At 40.3% G+C, this 26909-nt stretch overlaps 1 protein-coding gene across 1 annotated transcript in view; it reads left to right on the top strand.

The window, feature by feature from the left end:
- Positions 1-26909, top strand: part of MIPEP (mitochondrial intermediate peptidase) — a 187687-nt gene that overhangs the window by 75949 nt on the left and 84829 nt on the right. The window contains exons 14-16 of the mRNA XM_006159527.3: positions 1093-1202; positions 22794-22868; positions 26428-26547. Of these exons, the coding sequence (XP_006159589.1) occupies positions 1093-1202; positions 22794-22868; positions 26428-26547 (305 nt within the window). The remainder of the gene's footprint in view (positions 1-1092; positions 1203-22793; positions 22869-26427; positions 26548-26909) is intronic.

The following is a 26909-nucleotide window of genomic DNA, read 5'->3' as shown; positions in this document are numbered from 1 at the left end:
TATTCTTGCTACTATTTTTAAGTTTGCTATAGGGTATATGTGCTCACCAGCGAGGAAAAATGAGAAAGCAAGCCACCAGGTCCAGTATTTGAACCACGGTTGGCCATATGGGAGTCTGGCACTTTAATTACTATGCTACCTGCTGGTCCCTTATCTCTAAATCTTTTTTTTTTTGAAGCGAGGTTTTTTTCTATAGGGCATGTGCACTTGCCAGAGAGATAGAGAGATAGAAAGCGAAAAATCACCCCCCAGGAGGGGTGGCCATGCCGTAATCCCTTCTCCTCCATTCTCCTCTTGGGATCTTGGGCACGCATGCACACGTGCCTGGCATGGGTTTAAGCCTAACCTGAAACACAGTCAACTACGTGGGTGTTCAGTGACGTAACCATTATGCCGTCTGCTGGTCTCTTATCTCTAAATCTTAAGATCACTATCATATATGGTCAGCGTTAGACCATGTGATCAATTGTTGGCATCCAGTAGTTATCCGCTAACTTTATACACATGGTATTTTGGCAAAGGAGAAGATACTTGAAAAGATTATAGGTGGGTTAAACAGAATAAAAAGTATTACCAAAAAATTTTTACAGGAGTTGCTATTTTAAGAAATTTGGGGTCTAAAATACTGCTTTTCCTCCCTGAGGACTGATTTCATAACAAAAAGCAATCAATGGATAAAATAAACTACTTTTAAAACAAATGAAGAAAAAAGCATGTGGTAATGGAATTCACTATATTTAATACAAGTCCTATATTAATGGTAAGAATGTTTTAATTTGTGTTTCATGTATAGCCAGCATAGCTGAAGACAGGTTTGTTTGTAGAGGGTGTGAGCCATTGCTTTATAAGGTGCTTTAGCCAGCTGTGCAAATATTTTGTTTTACTTTTGATATAAAGAAAATATATAGGATTATAATAAACTTTTCTGCAAATATGTACAATAATTTTATAGAACTAAAATATTGATTTAATGAATTAAAGCTTATCATAGTTTATCAGAAGTACAAATAAAACTTTTAAAAGGATACATAAAAACTAAGATAAATATGCTGATTTGATTCTCTAGCCTTTTCTCTGCTTCCCTAATTTCAGGGACCAGGTGCCCAACTGATTTTGCAGAGGTTCCTTCTATTCTGATGGAGTACTTCGCAAATGACTATCGAGTGGTTAACCAATTTGCCAGACATTATCAGACTGGGCAGGTAGGAGCACTAATATTTCTTATTATCCTTCGAGTGTGATGGTCAGCTGTTAAGACCTACTAGATAAAGTTAAACTCTTCTTCGCTTTCACCCTCCCTCAGTACCAGAATCCTTTTATCATCTTTTTTCCTTGATTCCCCATGGCCTCCTTTTTTGACTGGACCATAGAATTGCAGCTCTAGCATAGAGTCACGTATTGAAAATAGCCACTCTTTAGCATATACCAAGTAACGTACCATTTAGCTTTTTTAACCATCCCCTGAGAAAGCACTTTGTCCCCGTTTTCCAGATTAAGAAACAAGCTCTATATAGAATAGGCACTCAGTCAAGCCCGTCTCACTTCAAATAGACCTTTGCTTTTCAGTATTTGTTCTGTTGGCCTGAATTTTTATGTTATTTCATAAAACTCAACTACGTTGTGATAGTTTGCTAGCATGCTTAACATCTAGATGATGCTAAGCCTGAAAGTTCCTTAATTTCAAATTTGGATTTAAATGGCATATTGTAGTTTTAAAGATTTTGAAGTGAAAATGAGAAAGACATTATGGTAAGTGAGCGGCTCTATAAGAGTCACTTCAACATTGTGCTGTTTACTGTTGACATGTGCACTGGAAAATGTGTTCTTGCACTTTTCTCAAAATGGTTATATAGTATTATATCAGGTGGTGTTTTTCCTCTCAGAGTGTACCTCCTTGGTGCAAATGTACATTATATTCATCTTTGAATCCCTAGCACTTAGAATCTTGCCTAGCACTTAAAAAGTACTTAATTAAATGAAGGAGTGAATAGACCCAGAGAAAGGACCAAACCACCTTTGTGATTCTTTTTTTTAAAATTATGATTTGATCATTTATGTTTTGTACTTAATTCTGTCCTATTATTTGTTAACTATAGCATAATAGATAGGTTTCTGGATAGCTAATTTAACTGAGTCTTTATCATAATTTGTTCTAGTTATTAAGATGGAAAAATAGAAATAGTTGTGATCCAACAAACTACCAGTTCATTAACCTGCAAAGAATTACTCTGAGAATTATGTAGACTCAGCCAACAATACAGAAGCACATACTCACCCGTTAATAGCAGTACCCTTCTATGGCTATACATTTTGAGGTTTGGGAGTGATTGGGGATACAGTGATTGCTCCCACATGAGGCCTGTTAAAGCAGAGTTATGTGTACAGAGCCCATGGCTGTGAGGAGAGTCTCGCTATTGTGCTTGAGGATGTTGGGAGAGGCTTCAGAGAGGAAGTACTGGAGGAATGAGGTCTTGGAAAAATAAGTAAGAGGAGCAGTTTGCTGGTCAGCTCTCAGTAGCCCTTTTCCATTCCCTTTAAATATATTTGTTGAGGACATGCTAAAGACATAGAGGTCCTTCTGTCAAGAAATAGTTATCATTGGGACCAACAGATGGCATAATGGTTGCATCACTGGACTTCCACAGTTGACTGTGGTGTGAGTCCTGGACCCAGCCACTTAAAACTCATGCCAGGCGCATGTGCATACATGCCCAAGATCCTAGAAGAGAATGGAGGAGAAGGGATTGTGGCATGGCCATCCCCTCAGGGGGTGATTTCTCACTTTCTGTCTCTCTGTCTCTCCAGTGAGCACATGCGCCCTATAGCAAAAATTTCTCTTAAAAAAAAAAAAAAAAGAAATAGTTATGTTTTTATTCTGTACCAGTCACTGTTCTCAGCATCCAAGAAATAGCCAATAATCGGTCAGACAATGTCACAGAGCTCATGTCCTATAATTCTTAGAGGACCTGAGTCAAAGCCCAAATGAGGACATTCTGGCCAGAAAGAAAAGCCTATGACAAACATGGAGAAATCCTCCATGAGAATTGCTTGTGAAGGCCGAGCATGACAGCAGGTGCAGCTAGAGCCTATGAGGAAGGAGGCAGGGCTGGGGTGAGGGACAGAACATAGCTCTAGATTTTATATCGGTTAGGGTCAGATGGTGAAGGGCAAGTCACAGGAGTTTGGACTGTATTCTAATGGGGATAGAGTCATGAAAGGTTTTTAGGCAGAGAAGTGACATAATCAAATTTTAATTTTTATTCTGTGACTCCACATGCACAGAGAGGGAAAACGACAAGAGACAGAAAGAGAGAACTCTTGACAGAATCTCGTCATGCCCCTTCCCTAGCCCTCTAGCACCTTAGGATCTTGGGCAACCATGCACAGGTTTAGTGTTTTCAGGTCAACTTTGGGATCTGAACCTGTAGTCAGCCATGTGGCTTTCACCACAGGAGTCTAGTTCACAGTGGGTCACACCACCTAGACTGGGACATGACAATTTTTCTTCTTTTTATTGTTAGAGGGTGCATGAGCTCGCCAGAGAGGAAGAGAGAGGAAGGGCGGAGGAGGTACTCCCCAACACGGCGTGGTCATGTGGCAGTCTTTTTATTCTCCGTTTAACCATTCCGTCAAGATCTGGGGCATGCCCATACATGCACCTGGCATGGTTTCTAAGCTGCTAAGATTGGGATACAAACCGTGTTTGGCCATGTGGAATCTAGTTCCCTATGCACAGGGCTTAACCACTGTACTACAGGGCCAGCCCAACATAATCAAATGTTTAATTTTTGAAAATAACCCTGGGGTCAGGGAAGAAGATGGATTAGAAAGGGATGAAATTAGAGTCTGAGATAAGCCTTAGTCATGTCAGTAAGCTGCCAAGGCTTCCTGGAAAGGCAGGACCGAGGCAGGGCATGGGTCGTCGTCTATCGGCCTGCCACACCTGCTCTCGTGTGAGGGAAGTTTGCTTGAGCTACTCAGGAAGCGTGCCTGCTTACTGGGCCTGGTTCATGTTGAAAGATCTCTGACCCTTGCTCTTGCCTGTCCTACCCACCCTTGTCTCTGGAAGCCGCTCCCAGTCTCTTCCCCTGCCCTTCACCCCCTGCACACTTAAATCCCAGTGCATTTGCCATCTCTACCTCTTGTCATTGGACTGGTTTTCTTTGGCAGTGTTTGTGCTATTACGCCTCCTCTTGAAGTCATGTCCCCCTCCTGGCCACTGGATTTCTCACAACTCTCCCCTGCTGCCCATTCCTTTGTCAGCCCTTTGCAGCCAGCTTCCTTGGGTCCCACTTTTGGTTCCATGGCCTTGCTCAACCCTTGGCGGTCTGGAGTGAAGGCCTGCAGACCTGCATTTAGGCAATGAGGTATGGCTGAGCACTGCTCGTGGAGGTGGCCAGCAGGGCAGGGTGCAGGAGTCATGGGAGACTTCCCTGGGAGGATGTGGGGCTAATTAGATATCTGGGACAGGTGAAAGGAGGAAAAAGGCAAAGATGGAAGGTCTGCCATCAGAGGATTCTGGAAGAGGGTCAAGTTTGAGAGGGACGATGCTGAGCTTTTTTTTTTTTTTGGATGTATCTATGAATATTGTTTAAGAGGCCTTTAGTAATAGCATGGGTGTGAAACTTAGGAGTCAGACACTGCAAATATATGGGAATAAATGACAGAGAAGTGGTGTTTGAAGTCTAGAGAGACAAGGACATTTCCTAGAAAAAAGCAGGAGGCATCTAAGGAAACTGGCATCATTGGAAAGGAGCCGAGAAGTGTGAGGACATGCTTGTACTGTAAGGGTGACTGCCAAAGAGGACCTGGAGCCTTTCAGAGTATAACTTTTTTTAGAGTTAAATCTTGGGTTTAAATTAGCTGCAAATACTAATATGAACTTTTAAAATGTTACTATCTACTTGCAAAACTAGCAGAGGAGTGAAGAAGGGCTAGAACCACTGCTTGGAGGGTGATAAAATTGATGCTCCCCAAAAGGGGAGCCCTTGCCAATGCCTGTGTTCTTATTTAGTGCTGCAGTAGGAAGAACCACGCTTGAACTACAGTTATGTTTGCTTAACAACGAGGGTCCATTTTGAGAGGTGTATTATTAGGTGATTTTGTTGTTGTGCGGAAATTGTATGCGATAGTACACTTACACAATGCTGGGTGACATAACCTACTACTGCCTGGGCTATTTGCTTCAGCCTGTTGAGACCTCTATTCTGTATATGGTCCATCACTTACCAAAATGTAGTTATGTGGTGCATGATCGCAGAAAATTGCAAGACACCATAGAAACCCCAAAATACACTCTCAGAGAGAGAAGACAGGAAGAAAGCATTAAACTGCTTTGAATTACTTTAAGTTTCAGGCTCCGAAGATGTGTCCAGTGCCCTAAAGGGACTTGCAGACACAATCTCTAAAGAATTTAAAATAAATTTGTGATCCCATGGAGAATGGAAAACATGCCCAAAGGCAGGAGATGTGTAAATGCTTTGAGCCTCACAAAGGGCTTGCCTCTTCTTGTCACTAATTAAGATACCAAACAGCTTGATTTTTTTTTTTTTTCATTTTAAGGGCATTCCTTGCCTTAAGGATAAGGAGTTAATTCCCTAAAATCCAAGTCTTTGTAAATAAATGATATTTAAGCCTATAAGGAAAAATAACAGGGTTGTATCTTTATACTTAATTTCCCTCCTGCTGCCTTTCACGAAAGAAGTTTTTAAACATTACTAACTATACTCCAGAGAGCTCTCACAGTTCAAGATAATCTGTCAGTAATTTATTAGCACCTACAAATATTACATGTGAACTAGAACAGAGTATAGCTGATGAATTCCTGGTGATGGAAGAATTAGAAATATGCTTATCAGATTTTCAGATGCCATACAGATAGCGAATGCCACAGGTGCTTAATCTGAGGCTTGAAACTGACTTGACAAGCCACAACATCAAAGCTGACACAGAATTCAATTTAAATTCATCTTAAAATCAATAGCACCAGTGTAGAAGGAGTACAGACTTGGTATTGGTTCAGATACATAATAATCCTAACATGATCAAAGGCTGGTGGAGTTCCCCCACAATTTTTGTCTGGTCTCAGGCTGCATTAGAGGTGCTGTCTCATCTGAGGAACTCGAGATTATTGTTCCTCTCCTCAGTGTTTATTGGCTCCGAAGAGGGAGCACAAAATGATGTGCAGGTGCTCGACACTTCTGGACGCCTGCTCATTGTCCTCCCTCCTTAGAACGGCTTAATATGTATTTTTGTATTTTTCATGTTTTGATCATTTTGAAACTGGAATCCCTTGTTGGCGACCCGTTTATATTGAATGGCATGGTTTCTTCTCCCACCAAATCTGGTGTAAAATCATAGATGCTCTTTACAGTTACTGGGATCCTGGATTCAAAGAACTTAGCCCCTACATCCAATACTGAGAATGCTAAAGCACTTCCGTTTTATTCTCTTAAGAGTCTGACCCCAGGACCAGCAGTTAGCGTAATGGCTATGTCGCTGGACTCCCATGTAGGCAACCGCGGTTTGAGTCCTGGACCCGGTGGCTTAAACTCACGCTGGGCACAAGTGCATGTGTGCCCAAGATCCAGAGAAGAGAATGGAGAAGGGATTGTGGCGTGGCCATCTCCCTGGGGGGTGATTTCTTTCTGTCTGTCTGTCTCTCTCTTTCTGGTGAGCGCACACGCCCTATAACAAAAACCTCTCCAAAAAAAAAAAAAAAGAGTCTGACCGCATCCCTAAAACCTCCAGTGAGAAGCTAGTTTGTCCCTGGTCACAGATTATTTAGGAAATGAGAGGAGTGTTCTCCTCTTTTTCTCACTGCCTCCAGACACTGATCCCTAAAAGGTAGGGTCTTTTTGTCCCTACCCTGGATTTGTGATCTCTTTACATCAGGCATAGGATAAATTTCTGAAAATGAACAAAAGTCTAGCACATCTACCTCTCTTTTGCACTTCTAAGCTCCCGTTGCCTTCCTGCTTTCTCAGATGGAACTTGCTGTAGGACTCTGACTGTGTAACTGAGTTAATTAGCCAAGGTTCTGAGGTGGCTGAACACACTGTCCCTCTCCAGCAGTAGCTCCCTCTATCTCGTTTTGTGTACAGCTTTAACATTTTCATTGAACACACCCTTCCGTACATGTTCACACAGTCCTTACTTTCCCCGTAGCATCCCCTGGCCTTCGTTCAGCTTCATGTTGCATGGAGCAGGGTTGCCAATCCCACTGTGTTCCTGGGTATATTTTTGTTTGCTTGTTTCATGAGAGAGAAAGAGAGGGAGAGAAAGTAGCCCCAACAGAGGTCCATTCTGCAACAAACTCAGCCTTCTCAGCCAGCCAGGGTGATGGGCACTCATGTGACTGGAAACTGAGTCCAGTCTTTCATATGGCTTCCAGCATTGCAGTGTTACCCTATCTCTGTACCACCGTGGCTGGGTCTACACAGAGCTTTGTCATCCTTTTGGGATGGCTTACTTTACTGAATTCTAGGGATCCTTGATAGATGGAGTGATAATCCTGTGCTAGTCATGTGCTTGTCTCAGTTTACAGCTCTTTTCACTTTCCTTCTGCTATCTTCTGAAGGACTCAGTTTGTTCATTTTAATATTGTTGAATTTAGTAATCTTTTTTTTATTGTTTTCTGCATCTTCAGAAACCTTCGTTTTCTTAGAAGTCATAAAGGTATTATGTCTTCTAAAAGTTTCAGTATCTTCCTTTATTTTTAGGTTGTTAATCAAGCTGGAAATTCTTCAAATATTTGGGATAGAGTAGGGATCCAGTTGATTTTCTTCCCTATGGCGAGCCAATTGTCTTAGCCATTTATTGAATAATTTATTCCTTCTCCAGTGATCTGTCATATACCAAGAACCCATATATGTGTAATAAGATAATCTGCTTGTGGGATTTCTTTTTTATTCTCTTGTCTGTCCTGATCCCAATACCTCACTGTCCATATTAATATAATGGGTCATCAGGAAAGTCATGATGGATTTTTGCATAGAAAAATCCATCATGACTTGCCAGACAGCCTAATAGTTTTATAGTAAGCCTTGGTATTCGGTAAGACAAGTCTTTAGTTTTTTTCTTCAACATTTTCTTCTTTATTTTTGGACCTTTGCCTTCTTTCTTAGACATTTTAGAATCAAAATATCTGTTTTCTTAGAAAAACCTTGATATGCGTTTGGTTGGGGTTACATTAAATTTGTGGTGAGAGAAGGGGAATTAAAGGGAAAAAGAAAGAAGCAAATCATTTAAAGGACCCAGAAATGGAAAATTATCTGCTGATGATAATGTGTATGATAATAACTTTGACTGGACTAATATACAGTGTATTCATGCTGGGAAAACTCATTTTGTATGCTGTAATGATATACAGTAATTAAATGTAAAATAATAATACTACATAAAAATAGATTATATATCAATTTGAGAAGAACATCTTTGAACATTGAAATTTCAAATCCATAAATATGACATGTATTCATCTATTAGGTCTTTTTAAAAGTCTTTGAAGTTTGAGTTTTCTTTCTAAAGGCCTTGCTCAAGTTTTATTAGACTTAGGATGGAGAAATGGAGGAGAAGGGATTGTGGCATGACCACAGCCCAATGAGGGTTCTTTCTCCTTCTCTCTATCTCTCTGTTGTAGGTGGATACACCCTCTGGCAATTAAAAAAAACCCTTAGTACGTTAGGAAATGGCCTATATTTCTGATGACATATATCTTACAAAATAATAGACCGACATGTCCATTTTAAGTGTTATTGGTAGAACAGTGAAATTCTAGTGCGTTCTTTTTAGAACCGTTCTGGCCTGCGTCATTATATGATTTAGTTTGTTACCTTGGTTTATGAAAGTCAGCCCAAGGCTAAAATTGCTTAAGTTCTATTTCCAGGGAGACATACAGACTTGCAATAAATCTTCTCCTGTCATTCTCTTTCAGGAGATATGAATAAGGATTGAAGGTAAACACTACAGTGCAACTAGACCTAAATTAGCCTTGGCAGGTTTAAGTTGTTTTGAAACTTTTCTTATTTTCAGCTTTAATGCTTGCAATTATGTCTAGACAAGAACACTGAATGGTGAGATGTAGATGGATCTGACCCTGGCCCACTGCCACGTGAAGATGACCTAGGAGCAGTCATTGAACTTGTCTGCTCTGCTCACTTATATAGGAAAAAGATATTTAGAAAAATTAAAGAAAAATTTAAATATTTAATTAATTTTATTTATTATTATTATTTTAAATTTGTTATAGTGTACATATGAGCACTAGAGAGAGAGATAGAGAGGGAAAATGAGAAACTGAGCTTTTAGGTCCAGGCCTAGAACCATGGTCAGCCATGTGGGAGTTGAATGCCTTAACAACCATGCCACTTGCTGGCCCAGGAATTAAAAATACATGTATATTTATCTCAAAATTTTTGGTCAGTCAAATTTAATAATGTATGGAACTCTAAAATATGGTATTACTGGAATATATTTAGAAAATAAATAGACATAAAACCTCTATCGAAATGTTTAATATTGAGCTCTATAACTCAAAGCCATCTGACCCATGATAGACCCACCTATCTGTGGATCTATGAAAATACATGATCATTTCTAAAGGTTCTATTATCTCAGATCATCTTTGCTAGATAACACCACTAGAAATAAAGTAAGTGGAAAGTAATTTTATTACCTGTGGATTTGAGCCTGAGGTCTTTGTCTCTTTGGGCCTCGGCTACCTTTTTCATTCTATTGATGATGCCATCTGGATTATGGCTAGAGCAAAACAAGCTAGTTGAGACATGCGGCGATCCAGCCATTTTTCCATTGTAGACATGTGCAGAGATTTAGCACTGTCACACCCAGATTGGGTGAGATGGGATCATACTGGGAACCCGAAGCTGCTGACTGTGAGCCGGGGCAACTTTTGTGCTTAGCTTTATGCCTCTCAAGTATTTTCTTGTTTTCAATGACCACGTTTCAACAAGTTCTCTATCATTAGACCCAATGTGCCCAGGGGACATTGATGGTCGGAGTTCTTTGGTTCAAGAGAAGTTGAATCATTATCATACCAGGGATTAAACCAGAAAATATCTTAACTTTTAATATTTATGCAGCTTCTAACATAAGATATATTCTGAAAGGTCATAAATAATATAGTTTATTATTGTGACTTGTAAGAACTTTTTGCTAGACTTTTTACATTATTTAAAGTAGACTAGTGAGATTGTGAAATAGTAGGAAAATGTCTGGCAAGTTAATGAGATTACATGTTTACAAGTTAAGTTCATGGCAAAACATTTGGAGAATTCAAGTTATTTTTTTTTACATTATTTCTAAAAGTCATTCCAAAATGTGATACTGTGTTAGTATAGTCGAAAAAGTATTATTGTTATAAAGTTTTTGTTTTTATATTTGTCAGCAAACTTCGGCTTATTCCAAGAATGCATCAATAACTCCCTGTCTTTGGTGAGGCAGTGCAGCGTAGGCTGTGGACAGCCTGACCTGCAGCATTTGGCTCATGTGAAGTGCTTAGTAAGTTCATTATCACCAGAGTGACAGCGTGATTTATTTTCTAAGCCAAAACACATTTAAGAAGGAAGGGGATGCTATTCCTAATCACACCAAGCCCATAGTCCTAAGCCTGACAAGCCTAGCAGCCAGAACTGCAGACCTGTGGTATAGGTGTGTGTGTGTTTATATGTATGTTCACCTGAGCTCCACAGATGTGTTCAATGCAAGGACCCGCATTACTTCTAAGTGGGTACGTTTCATACACTGATTGAATAATTATCACTTCCTTGAATCTTCATATTGATTTTGTTGCAGGAGTATTTTTACCCTCTTTTAACAAATGAGGAAACAGGATACCATGAGACTTCCTGGAGGACACAAAGCAGATGACCAGCAATAGACACTTGACCTCAAATCCAGTTCCTCTGTCCATCTTTCACACAGTTCAACCTCCCTACGAACAGTTTTTCTGTTTCTGAAGTTAGGAAGATTTAATTTTGGTCACTTGTTGTGACATATCACTAGGTAATCATTTTTCTTATATTTTATATATAGGCAAAAAAGAAAGGTAATTGTGACAAAGAAACCAAACTTTACCTTTTTGACATGAGAAGAAGGTCAGTTTTATAGTGTTTCATTTTTCCTTTTCAGCCACCATTGTGGTCTGCCATTTAAAAAAAAAAAGTGAGCTCTGGGGGTCAGCCCTAGTGTAGCTGTGTGCTTTGGGTGCAGAAACTGAGGGGCTTCCCTGCCTAGGATGCTTTAAAGAGACCTTTTATATCTTGATGGCTGATCATGCCTTGCAGAGACTGACTGTGGCTTCAGGAATTTAAATTTAAACCATAGGAAACATCAATGGGTTCAGGATAAATTAAGTAACTGAATACTTAAAATGGAACTGCTACTCAATATTAAAGTCCCGGGGATCTGGGGCACATAGCCAACCCTTCTACTAGACTTAAGCCAGTTCCTTTTAGTTTATAGGCAAGTTTGGCATTTATTATTAGGTAGGCTGCATTTTCATTGTTATGTTCATATTGAGCCAGATCTCAAGATTTCAGAGGTAAATGCTACCCTTTTTGTTTTTGTTTTGAGATAAGGTCTTAACTATGTTGCCCAGGCTGGCCCTGGAGTTCTCGATCTTCCTGCTTCAGCCTCCTTGGTAGCTGGGACTACAGGTGTGCACCTCTATGCCTGTCAGCTTCTGTTTTTAAATAAAAGACAATGAAAATCATGGGAAAATTTGAGTAGAACTAGTATAACACACAAATTAAGTCAGTGTAGTTAATGATTGGCATAAAACGTTCTGATTATAGAAACATATCTATTTAGCAGTGGCAAAAATCAAAACCAAAAACACCCATAGTGTTTTTCTATGCTTTATAGCAAGAATGAATCTTTGAATTTGAGATATCACCTCTGGAATAATGTAAGAGGCATCGTTATTTGTTAGATTTGTTGTAGTAGTTGCCTTGTTGCCTTTCCAACACTGTAATTGCTATCTCCTAAGTTCTTTCACTACTTTGCTCTTCATTTGTGGAGCTGACACATTTTTCCTTGCATTATTCTTTTTTAAAAAAAAAAAGTTATCTCTTTTGTGGGGAAGAGAATACTAACCCCCTGCAGGGTCTTGACACTAAGATGCACTCCCAGCTTCAGTCAGCCCCAGGTCATGGACATGTGTACTCAGTGTACTCAGGAACCTCTCCAGATGTGAATCCAGAACCTCCCACGTGGGACAGCATCACAGAGCTTCGTATTTAAGGGCTATGCCACTGTCTTGCCCCACTAATGCTGACATACTGTCCTTTCCTCGTTCCTGGTAGCAGGATCAGGTTGGACTCCTTGTTGTAGGGGGATGCCTTGCACAGGGTGGGATGACCCCAGGGAATCTCCCTGCACATCTGACCTGCTTTTCTTCCCACTGGTAGGTTCTCCATTCAGTAACCACAGGAGGCAGGAGGATAGCCACTCCAGCCAGGGCTACTTAAGACCTGGCAGGGTTCTACAGAGACTAAAAAACTGCAGACATTTTTATAAAAGGAACTCAGAGTGTAAATGACTTCATGTATTAAGTTGGCTCCGGAGACATTTTGAAATAAATTACCATTAATGTTCTCAAACCATGTTTAAAATAGCCTGCCTTGTTAATAAGATGGTTTCAGAAAACCATTTTTGAACAACTGTTTAGTAAGATAGTTGTAAATACTGAAGATTGCTAAGCTTTGTGGAGGGTATAACTAGATTTACTATTGTATTTAAATGGGATGCCTTAATCAAAAGAATAGTTGAAGGAAAAGCAGAAAAATGGGTATCTGCCTCTTTTTACTGTGGAAAGGAAAATTTTATAGGAGGGAAACGTGGGATTTGTGGTTGGTATTCTTTGGTGTTTTTTCACCGTGGAAACAGTGTCCCAGGCTGTCTAATCGTTCTGTTTTGGAGCAGAGCAGCCAGAAAGAGCTTTGTGGATCTGCTAATGCAGTGCGAGACAGAAAGCACAGCGCCTCTGTATTATCCATTTGTTCCTTGACCATAAGGAAGAACAAATTAGCGGGCTCACTTTTGTGAGCTCCGTCAGCTTGCCCGGGTTAGAGATGAGCGGTCTGAGCTGGGCAGTAGGACTGGTGGGGGCCGCCCTCCAGGCAGGGTTCTAGTAAGTCTGGGAGGCTGTACTGCCCTGGGAGAGACCGTGGTGAGATTTAGAAGAGCAGAAAGAAGGTTTCTAGAGATAGTGAAAATAAATATAAGATTGGAAAGGTTCTTAAAGATTAGTAGGAATGATACCACTGTATTTGTGCCTTTATTTCTTCAATAAGTTTTATTTTATAAGAATGTTTTCTTTTGTTAGTCAAAGTTTACATTTAATTTAAAAAATAATTTCCCAACCAGTGTCCTAGGCTATGAAAAATGTGTTGGGTGGGGAAAAACTGTTCCATGCTCTAGCACTGTGGAGCAGTGAGTGTAGCAGTTACATGGGTTTCTATACTCTGGAAGGGAGGGCTTGTGTAATTTCTACTATGCTGGTTTAAACTGAGAATTCCCAAGAGAGGATTTGACTTCACTGACTCTCCTGGGCATACTTGATCTGTTTTTATTGTTAAATCTCCTAAGGCAGGGCCTGCATTCAGTAAACACATTTGTGAGAATCAGGGAGCTTCCACTGAAAGCCAAGTAACATCACAAATTTGATCCTATAAATGCAAAATAAGAATGTAGGAATTTTTTCTTTTCTTTCTTTCTTTCTTTCTTTCTTTCTTTCTTTCTTTCTTTCTTTCTTTCTTTCTTTTTTTTTTTTAAAAGATTTTTGATGTATAGAGTACATACACTCATCAGAGAAAGACCAAGAGAGAGAAAGTGAGTACTCACTCCCTAGGAGGATGGCCATGTCACGGTCTCCTCTCATTCATTCTCCTCTTGGGACTTTGGGCATGCACACACATAGGTCCAGTGTGATTTTCAAGCCACCAGGTACAGAATGTGAACTGTGCTGAGCCATGTGGGAGTCCAGCACCTTAACCACCATGCCACCTGCTGGCCCCGAATGTAGGAAGTTTTTTACACTTAATTTAGCTACTTAACCCATCTTTTTAAGGCTTATTTATTTCATCAATGGGAGACAGAGAGTACTCGATAGGGTCTCTGCTCCATACTCCATCTCCTGCCTCAGAAGCCAGGACCATGGGCACGCATGTGTATCTGAACATGCTCAGGGAGACCCTCAGGTGTGAACTGGGGACTGTCCCTTGTAGCCTCAGCACTGTGGAATTTTGTGTTACTACTGGGCTACGATGACTGGCATTAACCCCCTTTTCTTAAATGCCAGAGATAAAAAAAAAAGGGGGGAGAGCACATCCTGCAATGGGGCATGGTTACACCAGAGTCCCCCGTTCATTTCTTCATCCCGTCAGGATTTGGGGTACACATGTGCCTGGGGTGTATTTCAAGCCACCAGAGCTGGGATTTAAACTACAGTCAGCCATGTGAGATTCCGCTCCCTTAACCATTAGGCTGTGGGGCTGGCCCAAACACTTTTATTTTTTAAAATAAAATACCTATAAAACTCTTTAGAGAGACATGTACAATGAACTATTTTGGGGACACCTAATGAAGAGTTTTCATTTTTGGGGTTTTTTTTGGTTTTTTTTGTAAGTAAGAAGTGGAAAATTAACTTTATTTTAGACTAACTATATACCACATGGAGATTTATGGTTTTCTATTTAAAACTTTGGGGTTAGACATTTGGCATTTATAATCTTGTGGATTTTTAGAAAATTAAAATAGTTCACACATTGAGGGGTTTGAATTAAAAAACAAATAGGGATGGCCCCATTGTTCAGTTATTAAGCCCGGTGCATAGGGAGCCAGATCCCAGATGGCTGACTGTGGTTTGAATCCCAGCCCTCACCAGCTTGAAAAACACCCTGGGCACATGTGTATGTGTGTCCCAAGCCCTGACTGGATGGACAAAAGGAGGAAAAGGGATTGCAACGTAACCATACTGCAGTAAGAGTACTTTCTCTCTTCCAGCTGTAGCAATAATACAAGACAAAAAACAAACATAGTGGGTTTTAGCAGATATGCTATGGTCAAACACATATTTCTGAATATTTAAAAGATGGTATAAATGTTTTAAAAACTTAGGCTCTTGACAAACCTCACATTTGTCCAGGTCATATTTTACCATCAAATGTGTTCATGTCAGATTTGTGAAAAGTTTTTAGTCTTCAGACCTTTCTGGATTATGGAATTCCAGATAAGGAATCTAGACCTGTGTTTAGAGCAATCAGAGTGAGGTACATCAATGAACTTCTTCTCTACATCATTGAGCCTCCTTCTCTACTTGGCCTGCCGAAAAGCCCAGAGCTAAATTTATGGCCTAACTGTGAAAATTGTGTGTAATTACAAGACATGTTTTTCAGGTGCCTAACCACAGTTCTAACCAATCTCCATTTTATTTACTTATTTTTGATTAGTTTTAATTTGCCAGAGGGCCCATGTGCTTGCCAGAGAAACAGAGAGCAAAAGCAGGGTGGCAGATGGTCATGCTGCAGTCCCTTCGCTCAAGATTTTGGGCATCCATGCACATGTAACTGCTTTGTTTCTCAAGCTGCTGGGCCCAGGACTCAAATCACATAGTCGGCCATGTGGAATCCAGCAGCCTCAACCACCACACCATTGACTGGCCCCTAACCTCATTTTCTAAAAAAGTTTTTATTATTTCTTTCATATGAAAGAAATAGACAGGGATACCTGACTGGGTATTGCCATACCATGATCTTCCCCCCTGCCTTTTAGCCAGCCAGGGTCACAGGCTGATAACCAATTCTGTTATACTTCAGGTAAGAAATAGTTTCTAAAACCAAATCAATGACCTAGTTTTATGATGGATACTGAAATATTAAAGATATACGAATTACACATTTATGTATTTCTCTTTTTTTCTTCTAAAATTCAATGCCTTAAATTCAATGCCAGATTGGAGTAAGTATCTTCTTCTAAAGCTGGATTTGCTTTTTTTCTTTTTAAGTTTATTTTATGAGAGAGAGAAATATAGTACCCCCAGTAGGATCTTGACACCACAATCCACACCAGCATCTGCTAGCCCTGGATCATTGGCACATGTGCACCTGACTTACTCAGTGAAGCCTCCACATGTGAGCTGGCAGTTGCTTTCCCCTTTCCCAGGCGGATCGGCCCTGCAGAATACTGCGTTTTACCACTGTGCCACCCACCAGTCCCTAGCTGGATAATTTGAGGAGACACGTGTTGATTAAAGATAATTGACTATTAGGACCTGCAGATGATGTAATGATTAACATCGCTGGGCTCCCATGTAGTTGACCATGGTTCAAGTCCTGGACCCAGTGGCTTAAACTGACACTGGTTGCAGGTGCATGTGTGCTCAAAATTCTGAGAGGAGAATGGAAGAGAAGGGACTGTGGCATGGCCATCTCCAGGGTGTGATTCCTTGCTTTCTGTCTCTATGTTTCTCTCTGTTTCTCCGATGAGCGCACTCTCCCTATAGCAAAAATCTATCAAAAAAAAAAAAAAAAGATAACTGACTATTTTATAAACAAATCTATGAAAGTACATTTTTTTAAATTCATGATAGATGTGCCGATGAGCGCACTCTCCCTATAGCAAAAATCTATCAAAAAAAAAAAAAAAAAGATAACTGACTATTTTATAAACAAATCTATGAAAGTACATTTTTTTAAATTCATGATAGATGTGTATGCAGGAGAGCAAGAGAAGGAAGCACACCCTCCACAGGACGTGGTCATACTGCCATCTTCTTCTTGTCCTCTAGCTTGTCAACATCCTGAGTACATGTGTGTCCCCCAGCATGTTTTCAGGCTAACTAGGCCCAGGACCTAAATTGCATGTGGCTTCTAATTCTGTACTTCGGCATGCTACTGACTAAGCCGCAGAGGCTGGGCCAGTCAATTCCTTATTTATAACTTGATAATTGCTACAAAGAGCAAACTGGGTAGCTCTAATTTCTGTCTCCTAAGATTTATCAATTTAAAGCAGCCTACATTTACACAATATATAGATAAAGCAGTAAAATAAAATAAATATCAATGTATTACATTGGACAGTACTAAGTACCTATCATTTTTACAGTATCTACTTTGTGTTAAATTGACATAAGTTTTTAAAATAAATTATGTTGGTTTTTTGTTTGATTTTATTTACTTTTAAAAATTGATTTTTATTCATGATAGATAGCATGCACACACACACTACAGAGTAAAAAAAAAGAGGCACCCTCAAAAGGGTCATGTTCCACCAGAATCACCTTCCTCAGCTCTCCAGCTCATCCGGATCTTGGGTGCACTAACATGTGTCCGGCATGTTTTAGACCAATCCTGAGATTCCAACCCATGGTCAGCTGTGACTTCTAGCATGGCAGTTCAGTTTGCTACCAATTTCGTCACCAGGCCGGGCCGTATTATCTTTTTGATCCTCGTCTAATCCCACGACAAGATAATCTCATCATTGTACAGATGAAAATGTCACTTAGAAAATGCACCACAGGGGCTCATACGGAGTGTGGTAGTTAAGGGTTCTGGACTCTCACATGGATGACTGTGGTTCGAGTCCTGGACCTGGCAGCTTGCTTGCTTTCTTTTCTCTCTCTCTGTCCCTCTCTGGTCAAATTAAAATAAATAGAGTAAAAAATAAAATAATTCTTTAAAGAAAAGAAAGAAAATGCACCACAAAACTGATAAGTAGCGTAGTGAGGATTCGAACTTAGTTTTGTCTGACTCTGAAGCTTACGTGCTTTCATTTATGCTACTGTGAAGCACAGTAATGGGTGTTTCATATTCTGACAGGTACTGGTTTTAAGGTACGCTATGCTCTCAGTTCTACTGTAATGAGTCTAGGAAGGGTTCATGGAACAAACAGTATTTCTGGATTAATTAGATGATGAGAACCAGCCATTTCAGTGGTCAGGTACTAAGAAAGCTGGAAATAACCCGAAAAGTCCAGAAAAGCTCTCCAGTCCTGACATTTGTCCCACGACAGCTCTTTACCATAATTAGTTAATGTGATTTATAGCTCCTCACATGCTAATGGAATTCTTTTTCATCTTAAATAAAGCTGGTGCAGACACTGTGGCACATTCCGTAATGTACTGAACTGTGGTGTTGTAAGCCACCTGGGCAGCTGTGGGTTCAGATCTTCAGCTCTGTTGATCTGAAACACACTAAGGAAACAGGCCCAAGATCCTGACATGCTGGAAGGCTGGGAAAAGGGGGGATCACAGCTTGACCAGGTCTTGTTGGGGTACGTCTCTCTCTCTGTCTCTCTTACATGTGTCACACACGCTATCATGAATACAATAAATGTACTCAAAAAAGAAAAGTGACTGTGTCTAGACCCTAAGAAGAACTGAGAAATTATATTGTCACAGCTTGGATAAGAAATTTAGAGATCAGTGGAAGGGAGTCTTTTCTGCCTTGGAAATTATGAAGATTGCAGTAAAATCTGGGAAAACGTGGCAGCTGCTTATGTGTCGCAAGAATTATTATTTCTAATGCCACAAACTTTACTAAAGTTTTACTTTAATGAAAGTCATTGCATTATTATTATTATTATTACTCAAGTTTCAGGTGTTTTAAATGTACTCTTATTTATATATATTTATTCATTATCTGTCAGCTTAGGTGTATTATCTGTTTCTTCAATATATCAGATGTGGAGGTTTGAATCTTTAAGATATTGGCCTCTAAATAAGTGAGCTACCTCAAAACACAAGGGAGTATTTTGGGTTTGGCTCTTAGACCTCATACTCATACTCAGCATTCACTGTAACTATCTATGGAGTAGCAATAAATAGCTTTTGAAGTTGCCTGACCATAGTCCTGGGCACTGGGGTTGGCTGGACTGCTTGTTTCTCCTGTCCCTGTCAGTCAGCACCCCCCATTTCAGCAGAGCACCACTGACCTTTCGCTGCCTTCCTCTCTTTACCCACCTAGGTCGGGTGTTCCACCGCCTTCATCTGTGCCTGCAGGGAGGCAGCTCGGTTCTGCTAGAGCACACAATAGGCCAGACCAGCATCCATCACTGGTCTCTCTCCATCGAGACTCCCAGCCATATCTAATCTCCTTAATTCTTGGAATCTTAGCTCCCTCCCAACCACTTCCTCTCTGACCTCGAGAGCTCGCCTCAAATTGAGGAGAGTCTTGTACCTAGAAGTCATCTCTTACGGCTTCCTTTTCTGTCTTCTCAGAACCTACCTTATGCTCCCATTCTTGTCTTGTTTCTTCTGCAGCTTTAGTTTTTGTCCCCTTTATGACCATCAGCATTGTTTTTTATTCTTTTTATTTTTTATTTTTTTTGGAGAGGTTTTTGTTATAGGGCGCGTGCGCTCGCCAGACAGACAGAGAGAGACAGAGAGACAGAAAGCGAGAAATCACCCCCCCAGGGGGGATGGCCACGCTGCAATCCCTTCTCCTTCATTCTCCTCTCGGGATCTTGGGCATGCACGCACATGTGCTCGGCGTGAGTTTAAGCCACTGGGTCCGGGACTTGAACCGCGGTCGACTACATGGGAATCCAGTGACATAGCCTTTACGCTAACTGCTGGTCTCTGTTTTTTATTCTTAAACAGGAGTTTTTCCTTACTTTAAACAAAAATCTCACCCCCCCTTCCCACTGCCTCCATTGCCCTCCCTTTCTGCACTCTTCAGCCACACCACCCAGAATAGTTAAGAGTCGTCAGAGCCCACTGGCTGTCTCCCTTTCCACTAGTCTCTAGCCTTCTCTGACCTTGCTGTGGCCAGCACTGTCTCTGGCTCCGGATGCTGACATGGGCAGGCTACTACAGCCTCCTCACTGGGTTTTCCTAATTCTCTCCTGCCTTCCTCCCTACCCAGTGCCTACTATAACCAGAGGAATCTTTTTAGAACCCAAATCTGATTATGTGGCTTCTTGACTTAAAACTTCCCAGTGGCTTACATAGAGAGATGAAGATGGAGACCTGGCTAGATCTTTCCCTCTGTCCCTTCTACCTGCTGCCATCAGCCTGCCTTTTTTTTTTTTTTTTTTTTTCTGCCCTTTGTAGGTGCGTTGCTTCTGCTGGAAGTACCTTCTCTTGTCTACTGCTCTGTCTACTTAATATCTTAATATTCATTTTGCAAATCTTGAGTCTGTGGAATGTCCTCCATTAAGCCATTTATTTATTTATTTATTTAGTGGTTTTCAATTTGGCCAGAGAGAGACAGAGACAAGGAGACAGAGAGACAGAAAGAGGAAGAGTGAGAAAGCAAGCTGCCAGGTCTGGGACTCGAACCATGGTCAGCCATGTGGGAGTCAAGCACCTTAACCACCATGCCACCTGCTGTCCCCTCCATTAAGCCTTTTAAGGTCACAGCTCCCCTACCATTCTGCAGTACTTTTCTGTTTGAACACTCCTGAGTTACAGGCGCTGGAAGCTCTTGGGGGCAGGTACCCTGTCTCTGGTTCACCTTTTGTGTCCCTCCTGCCTGACAGTGCTCTCCCATAATAGTCTTCATGTTTGTTAAAGTATGAAAACTTTTTTAAAAAATTAATTTAATTTTATTTGTTATTATTATTTTTCGGCATACCAGAGAGAGGCAGAGAGAGAAAGGAAGGCAAGCTGCCAAGTCCTAGACTCGAACCGTGGACAGTTACGTGGGAGTCTGGCATCCCAACCACTATGCCATCTACTGACCCTACAAAGTATGAAAATTTTGTACGGCCCAGCAGGTGGCATAATGGCTAAGGTGCCAGGCTCCCAAATGGTCGACTGCAGTTCAAGTCCCGGACTTGAAGGCTTGCTTTCTCACTTCTCCTTTTTCTCTCTCTCTGGTCAAATTAAAAAATAGTAATAACAATTAAAATAAAGTAAATAATTCCTTAAAAAAAAAAAAAAAACTTTGTGAAACATAAAAAAATCTCTTAGCTGTAGCACAAATTCTGTGAAGGGTGTGGTGGCGCCTGCCCTATGGCAAAAACCTATGGAAGCTGGAGGATTGCGGCATCGAGTCCATCTCACCCTCTCTTTGTCTCTCTCGGCGAGTGCACAATTTTGGGGACCAGCAGTTAGCGTAATGGCTATGTCACTGGACTCCCACGTAGTTGACCGCAGTTCGAGTCCTGGACCCGGTGGCTTAAACTCATACCGGGCGCATGTGCGTGCGTACCCAAGATCCCGAAAGGAGAATGGAGGAGAAGGGATTGCGGTGTGGCTATCCCCCCTGGGGAGTGATTTCTCGCTTTCTGTCTCTATGTCTCTCTCTGTCTAGTGAGCAAACGCGCCCTATAGCAAAAAAAAAAATAAGACTCAAAAAAAAATTCTGTGAACATAATACATAATTTAAAATAGGATCTAATGAAATCAGAACACTTCAATATACTCTATTGGCAGATTACAAAACCTTGAGTTCTTAAAAATCTTGTTCGAAGACATTTTTCTTGCATACAGGATAGATGTCTCTAGCACCAGAAAACCTCAGGCCTTTAATCTATGCCAGGAATTACACTGTACAGCTTCTTTTAGTGTCCATCTTAATTCTTTAAAATCATCTTTCCTCTATATTCTTTTAATTTTTAAGTTTATTTATTTCTTGGAATGGGGAGGGAGAAAGAATGAGCATACACCTCCACCAGGGTCTTCGTGCTGTGACCCACTCCCAGTCTCAGCCAGTCTAGATCTTGGGCTCCAATGTGCTTATGTTACACAAACCCTGGGTTGTGAACCCAGGCCCTTTCCTACTGTACCATCACCTGGTGCAGCACTTTTCTTATAGCCAGATGGGAAGAGAAAAGGCTACAGATCTGCCATCTGAGCAATCTCATTGTAATCTTTCACTGACGAAGCTATTTCCTAGCAACTATACCTGTGTTCATTTATTCCTTCAACCAGTCCTTACTGAGTGTGTGCCAGCAGTGTGCCAGCAGTGTTCTAGGCTCTGGGGACATAGTCGGTGTATCTAGTTCTTCCATCAAGCAACTCGCCATGTGCTTGTTCACGGAGTTAATTTGTACAACTGCAGTGCTGAATAACCTGCCAGAGGGGCTTTTCGTTGAACTGAGATTGTAAACAGAGTTGCACAGAGTAGAAACTGTCTTCAATAAACAACAGTATTATTTTAAAGTACAGAAAGATCGGGCAATGTATTTCTTCAACTATATTAGTTTATTTGTAAGAGAGTATGTATGCTACAGGATCAGCCCTAATTAGTCTCACAGAGAAAGCCTTAAATCGTATAGGGACATTTTGCTGAGTGTCTAAATCGTGCAGTTCTTTCAGGCTGGAAAATAAAAGGATCTGCCACTCATCATCATGCTTGCTTGTTAGGATATCAATTCAGCTTTAATGCTGGCTGGCACCAAGAATTATAATTTATTTCTTGACATTTTAATCTTTTAGTCCCATTGTCAGTTATTATATGCACTTAAAAGTCAAGAGAGCACTTGAACAGGCACTCACTGGTAAGGAAGGACCAGAAAAAGTATTCCCTTTGAGGTTTTAAATAGATTCTTAGAAATCAGTGCCAGCATCTTAGTTCCCTGTAATCCTGTATTTTCATGTACAAACCCTTATTTGACAATGACCACTTTTTAAAATGAAATGGGATGTCTTCATCCTTGTTGTCTTGTCAACTCAACTATTTAAAAGTTGTTACGTTTTACTATAACGAAATTCTATTATTCATTTTTCCACTCGATGTCATTTTTAAATTTCCTGACTCATAAGTGTACATATGGCAGGAACTGGTTAAGCCGTTTACTCACATATCTATTCTTTTATTTTTATGAAGCCACTGCCAAAAAATATGGTGTCTCGTCTTTGTGAATCGAAAAAGGTTTGTGCTGCGGCTGATATGCAGCTCCAGGTACGTACGTGCTTCCGTTCTCAAGTTGTCCCGAGTTATTATCCCAGTGAATGTATAACTTTACATCCTTGCCAGTGCTACACATTTATTATAATAATTATGCTTCCAAAACATCTTTCATCTGAGTTCAAAGAACTTAACCAAAATTGACTCATTCAGTCCTCACAGTGTCCTTATGAAGTCAATGTTAAATAAGGTTATTTCCCATTTTCCGATGGGGAAATCAGAGCTCGGGAAAGCTACGTGACTCTTAAGTCACACGTTTTCAGCAAACAGATGAGGGCTCCAGCCCAATCAAATACGTGTTTATTCCTTTTATATAAAATATTTTTAAGATTTGCATTTTTACACAAATGAAAGTGTAAACACACGAAGTGTAAACAGTAATGGTTGGCAGTTTTAGATAATATTCAAAACCAGTTTCCCAGGTTTCTGGTTAAAACCTAGAAAACTCTCATGAAACATCTGGATGCCAGGTTTGCATGATACCAGATATTACGATATTTGTAATTACTGAACTTGTTTATGAAACTCTTCTTCTTCATTGGATCTTGAAAGTTATGTAAAAAACACAGCCTAAACACCCATCTTTCATCAAGGTAATATTCATTTTATAATGATCCACTTACCTATTTAAGAGTGTAATCACTATTTAATTGCTTTGTAGTTGTGTGTAAAATTCAGTCCCTAGAAGTAATGAATAATCTCTGTTTTTGTTGTCTCTTAAAATATATATTTTAGGGGAACCAGCAGTTAGCGTAATGGCTATGTCGCTGGACTCCCACGTAGTCGACCGCGGTTCGTGTCCCGGACCCGGTGGCTTAAAACTCACGCCGGGTGTGTGTGCGTGCGTGCCCAAGATCCCGAGAGGACAATGGAGGAGAAGGGATTGTGGCGTGACCATCCCCCCGGGGGGTGATTTCTCGCTTTTTGTCTCTATGTCTCTCTCTGTCTGTCTGGCGAGCGCACACGCCCTACAGTGAAAATCTCTCCAAAAAAAAAAAAATACATATTTTAGTGTGGAAAATCCATAGTATACACAAAACCATGAATTTACAGTTGATTTACATTATTCAGCATTCAGTATCTGTTCTTCTCAATATAATTTGAAAAGGGTTTCTGAATTATTTCTAAACATTAACATCACTTGATGGAAATCTTACGATTTACTGTTATCGTTAGTAGAAAGACTGCATTTTTAAAAATCTGTGTTGTGACTTTTTTTTTTTTTTAGAGGTTTTCGCTATAGGGCGCGGGCGCTCGCCCAACAGACAGAGAGAGACAGAAAGCGAGAAATCACCCCCCATGGGGGATGGCCACGCCACTATCCCTTCTCCTCCATTCTCTTGGGATCTTGGGCACGCATGCACATGCGCCCGGCGTGAGTTTTAAGCTACTGGGTCCGAGATGCGAACCGCGGTCAACTACATGGGAGTCCAGTGACATAGCCTTTACACCAACTGCTGGTCCCAGTTGTAGCCTTCTTATGAAGTTGTTCCAATGATTTTCTTTTAAAATGGAAAAGGAATCTTTCCCTCTTCCCAGCCTCTAAAAAGATTAAGAAAGAAGAGATAGAGAGTCCTGCCAGAGGAGCGTGGGTGCCCAGCTTTCCTATCGCACTGTACAGTGGGAATGAGCAAGGGTAGAAAGGAAAGGAGTTGTTTCAGCTTTCTAAGGGGGTAGCAACAGTGTTTTAAAAATTGTGACTTTTTTTTAAAAAAGTTCATCATCTTAAAATGGAATACTGATTTTTCTCTGGCTCTAAGTTTCTTGGTCCTGGGAATACACACATGACCAAGTGTGTATATTCTCTGAGTACAGAAGTAAGCTCATCATTCTTGAATTGTTTGGTTTATCAGCAAATAAGCATGAAATAAATGCACATTTAACTTAATTTTCTCTTTTTGTAATTTAAAAAATTATCCAGTGTCTATATTATTTGTAAAAGGCATAATCGAAGAAATAAAACTCTTGTATTCTCATTTGTTTATTCATTGAGGGAAAAACACCTCAGTTAAGGTTAGAATGTAAGCATTTCAATTCCTAATAATTCGTTAGAATCTAGATAAGATAAGACGTGGAGGAGTACTTTTGGCTTCTCTGATTAACTTTATGCATTGTTACTCAGTTCGGAATACAGATGTGCAAGAGCTGTACTTAGCTATATGTTTAGATTACCAGTTAGAGGAAAGCAATGTTTATATTTAGGAAGTGTCTGTAGTTTTCCATGAGAGACTTAAACTTAACTTTATAATTTAGAACCATAATTCTATATCTAGATGAAGCCAGAAGCTAGAGGTCATTTAAATTTTTTCTCTTATCCAAACTAATCTTCACTTCTTTCAAGTTAACAGCTGCACATTCTCTGCAAATTCCATTTCTGAGTCAGAAAGATGCATATCAGAAGCATAATTGCGTGTCAGAATTTTCCCTTTAAAATAAAGCATTTTCTACTTTCTTGAAATGGGTGGACTCCGAACAGTATTAATGTTCAAGTCAAATGTTTCAGCGAAAAGCAGGAATCCTAAATCCTTTATCATAAGGGTTTTCTATGCAAAATGTAGCTTCCATTGCATTTTATTATTTATTTATTTATAATAGGTTTTTTGCCTTAGTGCATGTGTGTGCTCACTGGAGAGAGACAGACAGTGAGGAAAGAGAAATCACCCCCCTCCCCGAGGAGGGAGGGCCACACCAGGGATCTTGGGCATGCAAACATGTGATTTTCAAGCCACCAGGTCCAGCACTCGCACTGCTGTCGGTCATGAGTGAGTCCAGCAGCTTAACTGCTATGCTGTCTACTGGCCCTGCTCTTATTACTTTGTAAATAGCAGATCTCAGTTCAGACTCTTTCATGCTTTATTCTCCTGTTATGTTTCAATGGCCTGGGTGTCTTCTATTCAGGGGTGAGTGATCCTTCTTCCCTGACCACTTCATTGAGCCCAGGTTGCCCCCAGACAGCACCTGCTTCCTTTGTACCTCCGGACACCAGGTGTGAGGTCCAGCGTGGCCCTAGCTCAAACCCTCCAACAGCTGCTTAAGAATCATGTAACATCTGCACTCTCTGGGTGCTAGATCACTATCTCTATCTCTGTCTTCACCCTACCTATTTAATATTCTTTCACTTCTCATCATAAAACTAGTATTCAGACCATTTTGTTTCTCTCATTTAAGATGTATCAGGATTCCAGGAAAAAAACCGAATGGGAATGGTTAGATCTGGGTTGGGGAGGGACGTGTCACTTATAACTGTTTTTTCATATTTCTAACTATTTATTGGCAATATTCCAGTTTTGTGGTCAGAAATTTAATTTGCTACATTGTACATAAAGACGACCTTATGGATAAATTTGCTAATGTCCTTAATCATGAAATGATGTAGAGTATTCCTTTTCATTTTTAACATGGTCTTACATGTGGTCCAAATTACGTCTCACACCATACACGTTTATATTCGTAAGTTATTTCTCCTGCGACTTATAATTATCCGGGTGCACTTATAACACCTTCAATCTGGGGATGGAGTACCCAAACTAAATAGATGTTTTCATCTCTCTAGGTCTTTTACGCTACTCTGGATCAAATCTACCATGGGAAGCATCCCCTGAAGATGTCAACCACAGACATTCTCAAGGAAACACAAGAGAAATTTTATGGCTTACCATATGTTCCAAATACTGTGAGTCCAGGGTTTTGATCCTGTTATGTGCTATTGAACGGTTCTACTAGTGTTTTGTCATTTGCAATCACTTTCTCCCTTGGAGAACTTGATGCCTATGTCTGTGTTGAAGTTTCATGTGGTGCAAGTGCTAGAAAGTTCCTGACTCATTTAATGTCTCTGACCACTCACTTAGTGCCTTTATCGTCTTCCCTTCAGCAGTGTTTGTATAGATTGTGAGGCAAGAGGGGGTTAAAAGTCCATTGTAGTTAGTCTCATCTTCTTTTTAGTTACTTTTCTATAATGATAAAAATAGCAATATAAGATAAATGTGATTGTTGATCCCTAGTCATTTTTATTTCAGAGAGAATTATTGGGTCAGC

This window comes from Tupaia chinensis, unplaced genomic scaffold (assembly GCF_000334495.1).
Source record: "Tupaia chinensis unplaced genomic scaffold, TupChi_1.0 Scaffold000634_1, whole genome shotgun sequence".
NCBI classification, from domain to species: Eukaryota; Metazoa; Chordata; class Mammalia; order Scandentia; family Tupaiidae; genus Tupaia; species Tupaia belangeri.
The sequence above is the reverse complement of the archived record's forward strand: the minus strand, read 5'-3'. Positions and strand labels throughout refer to the sequence as shown.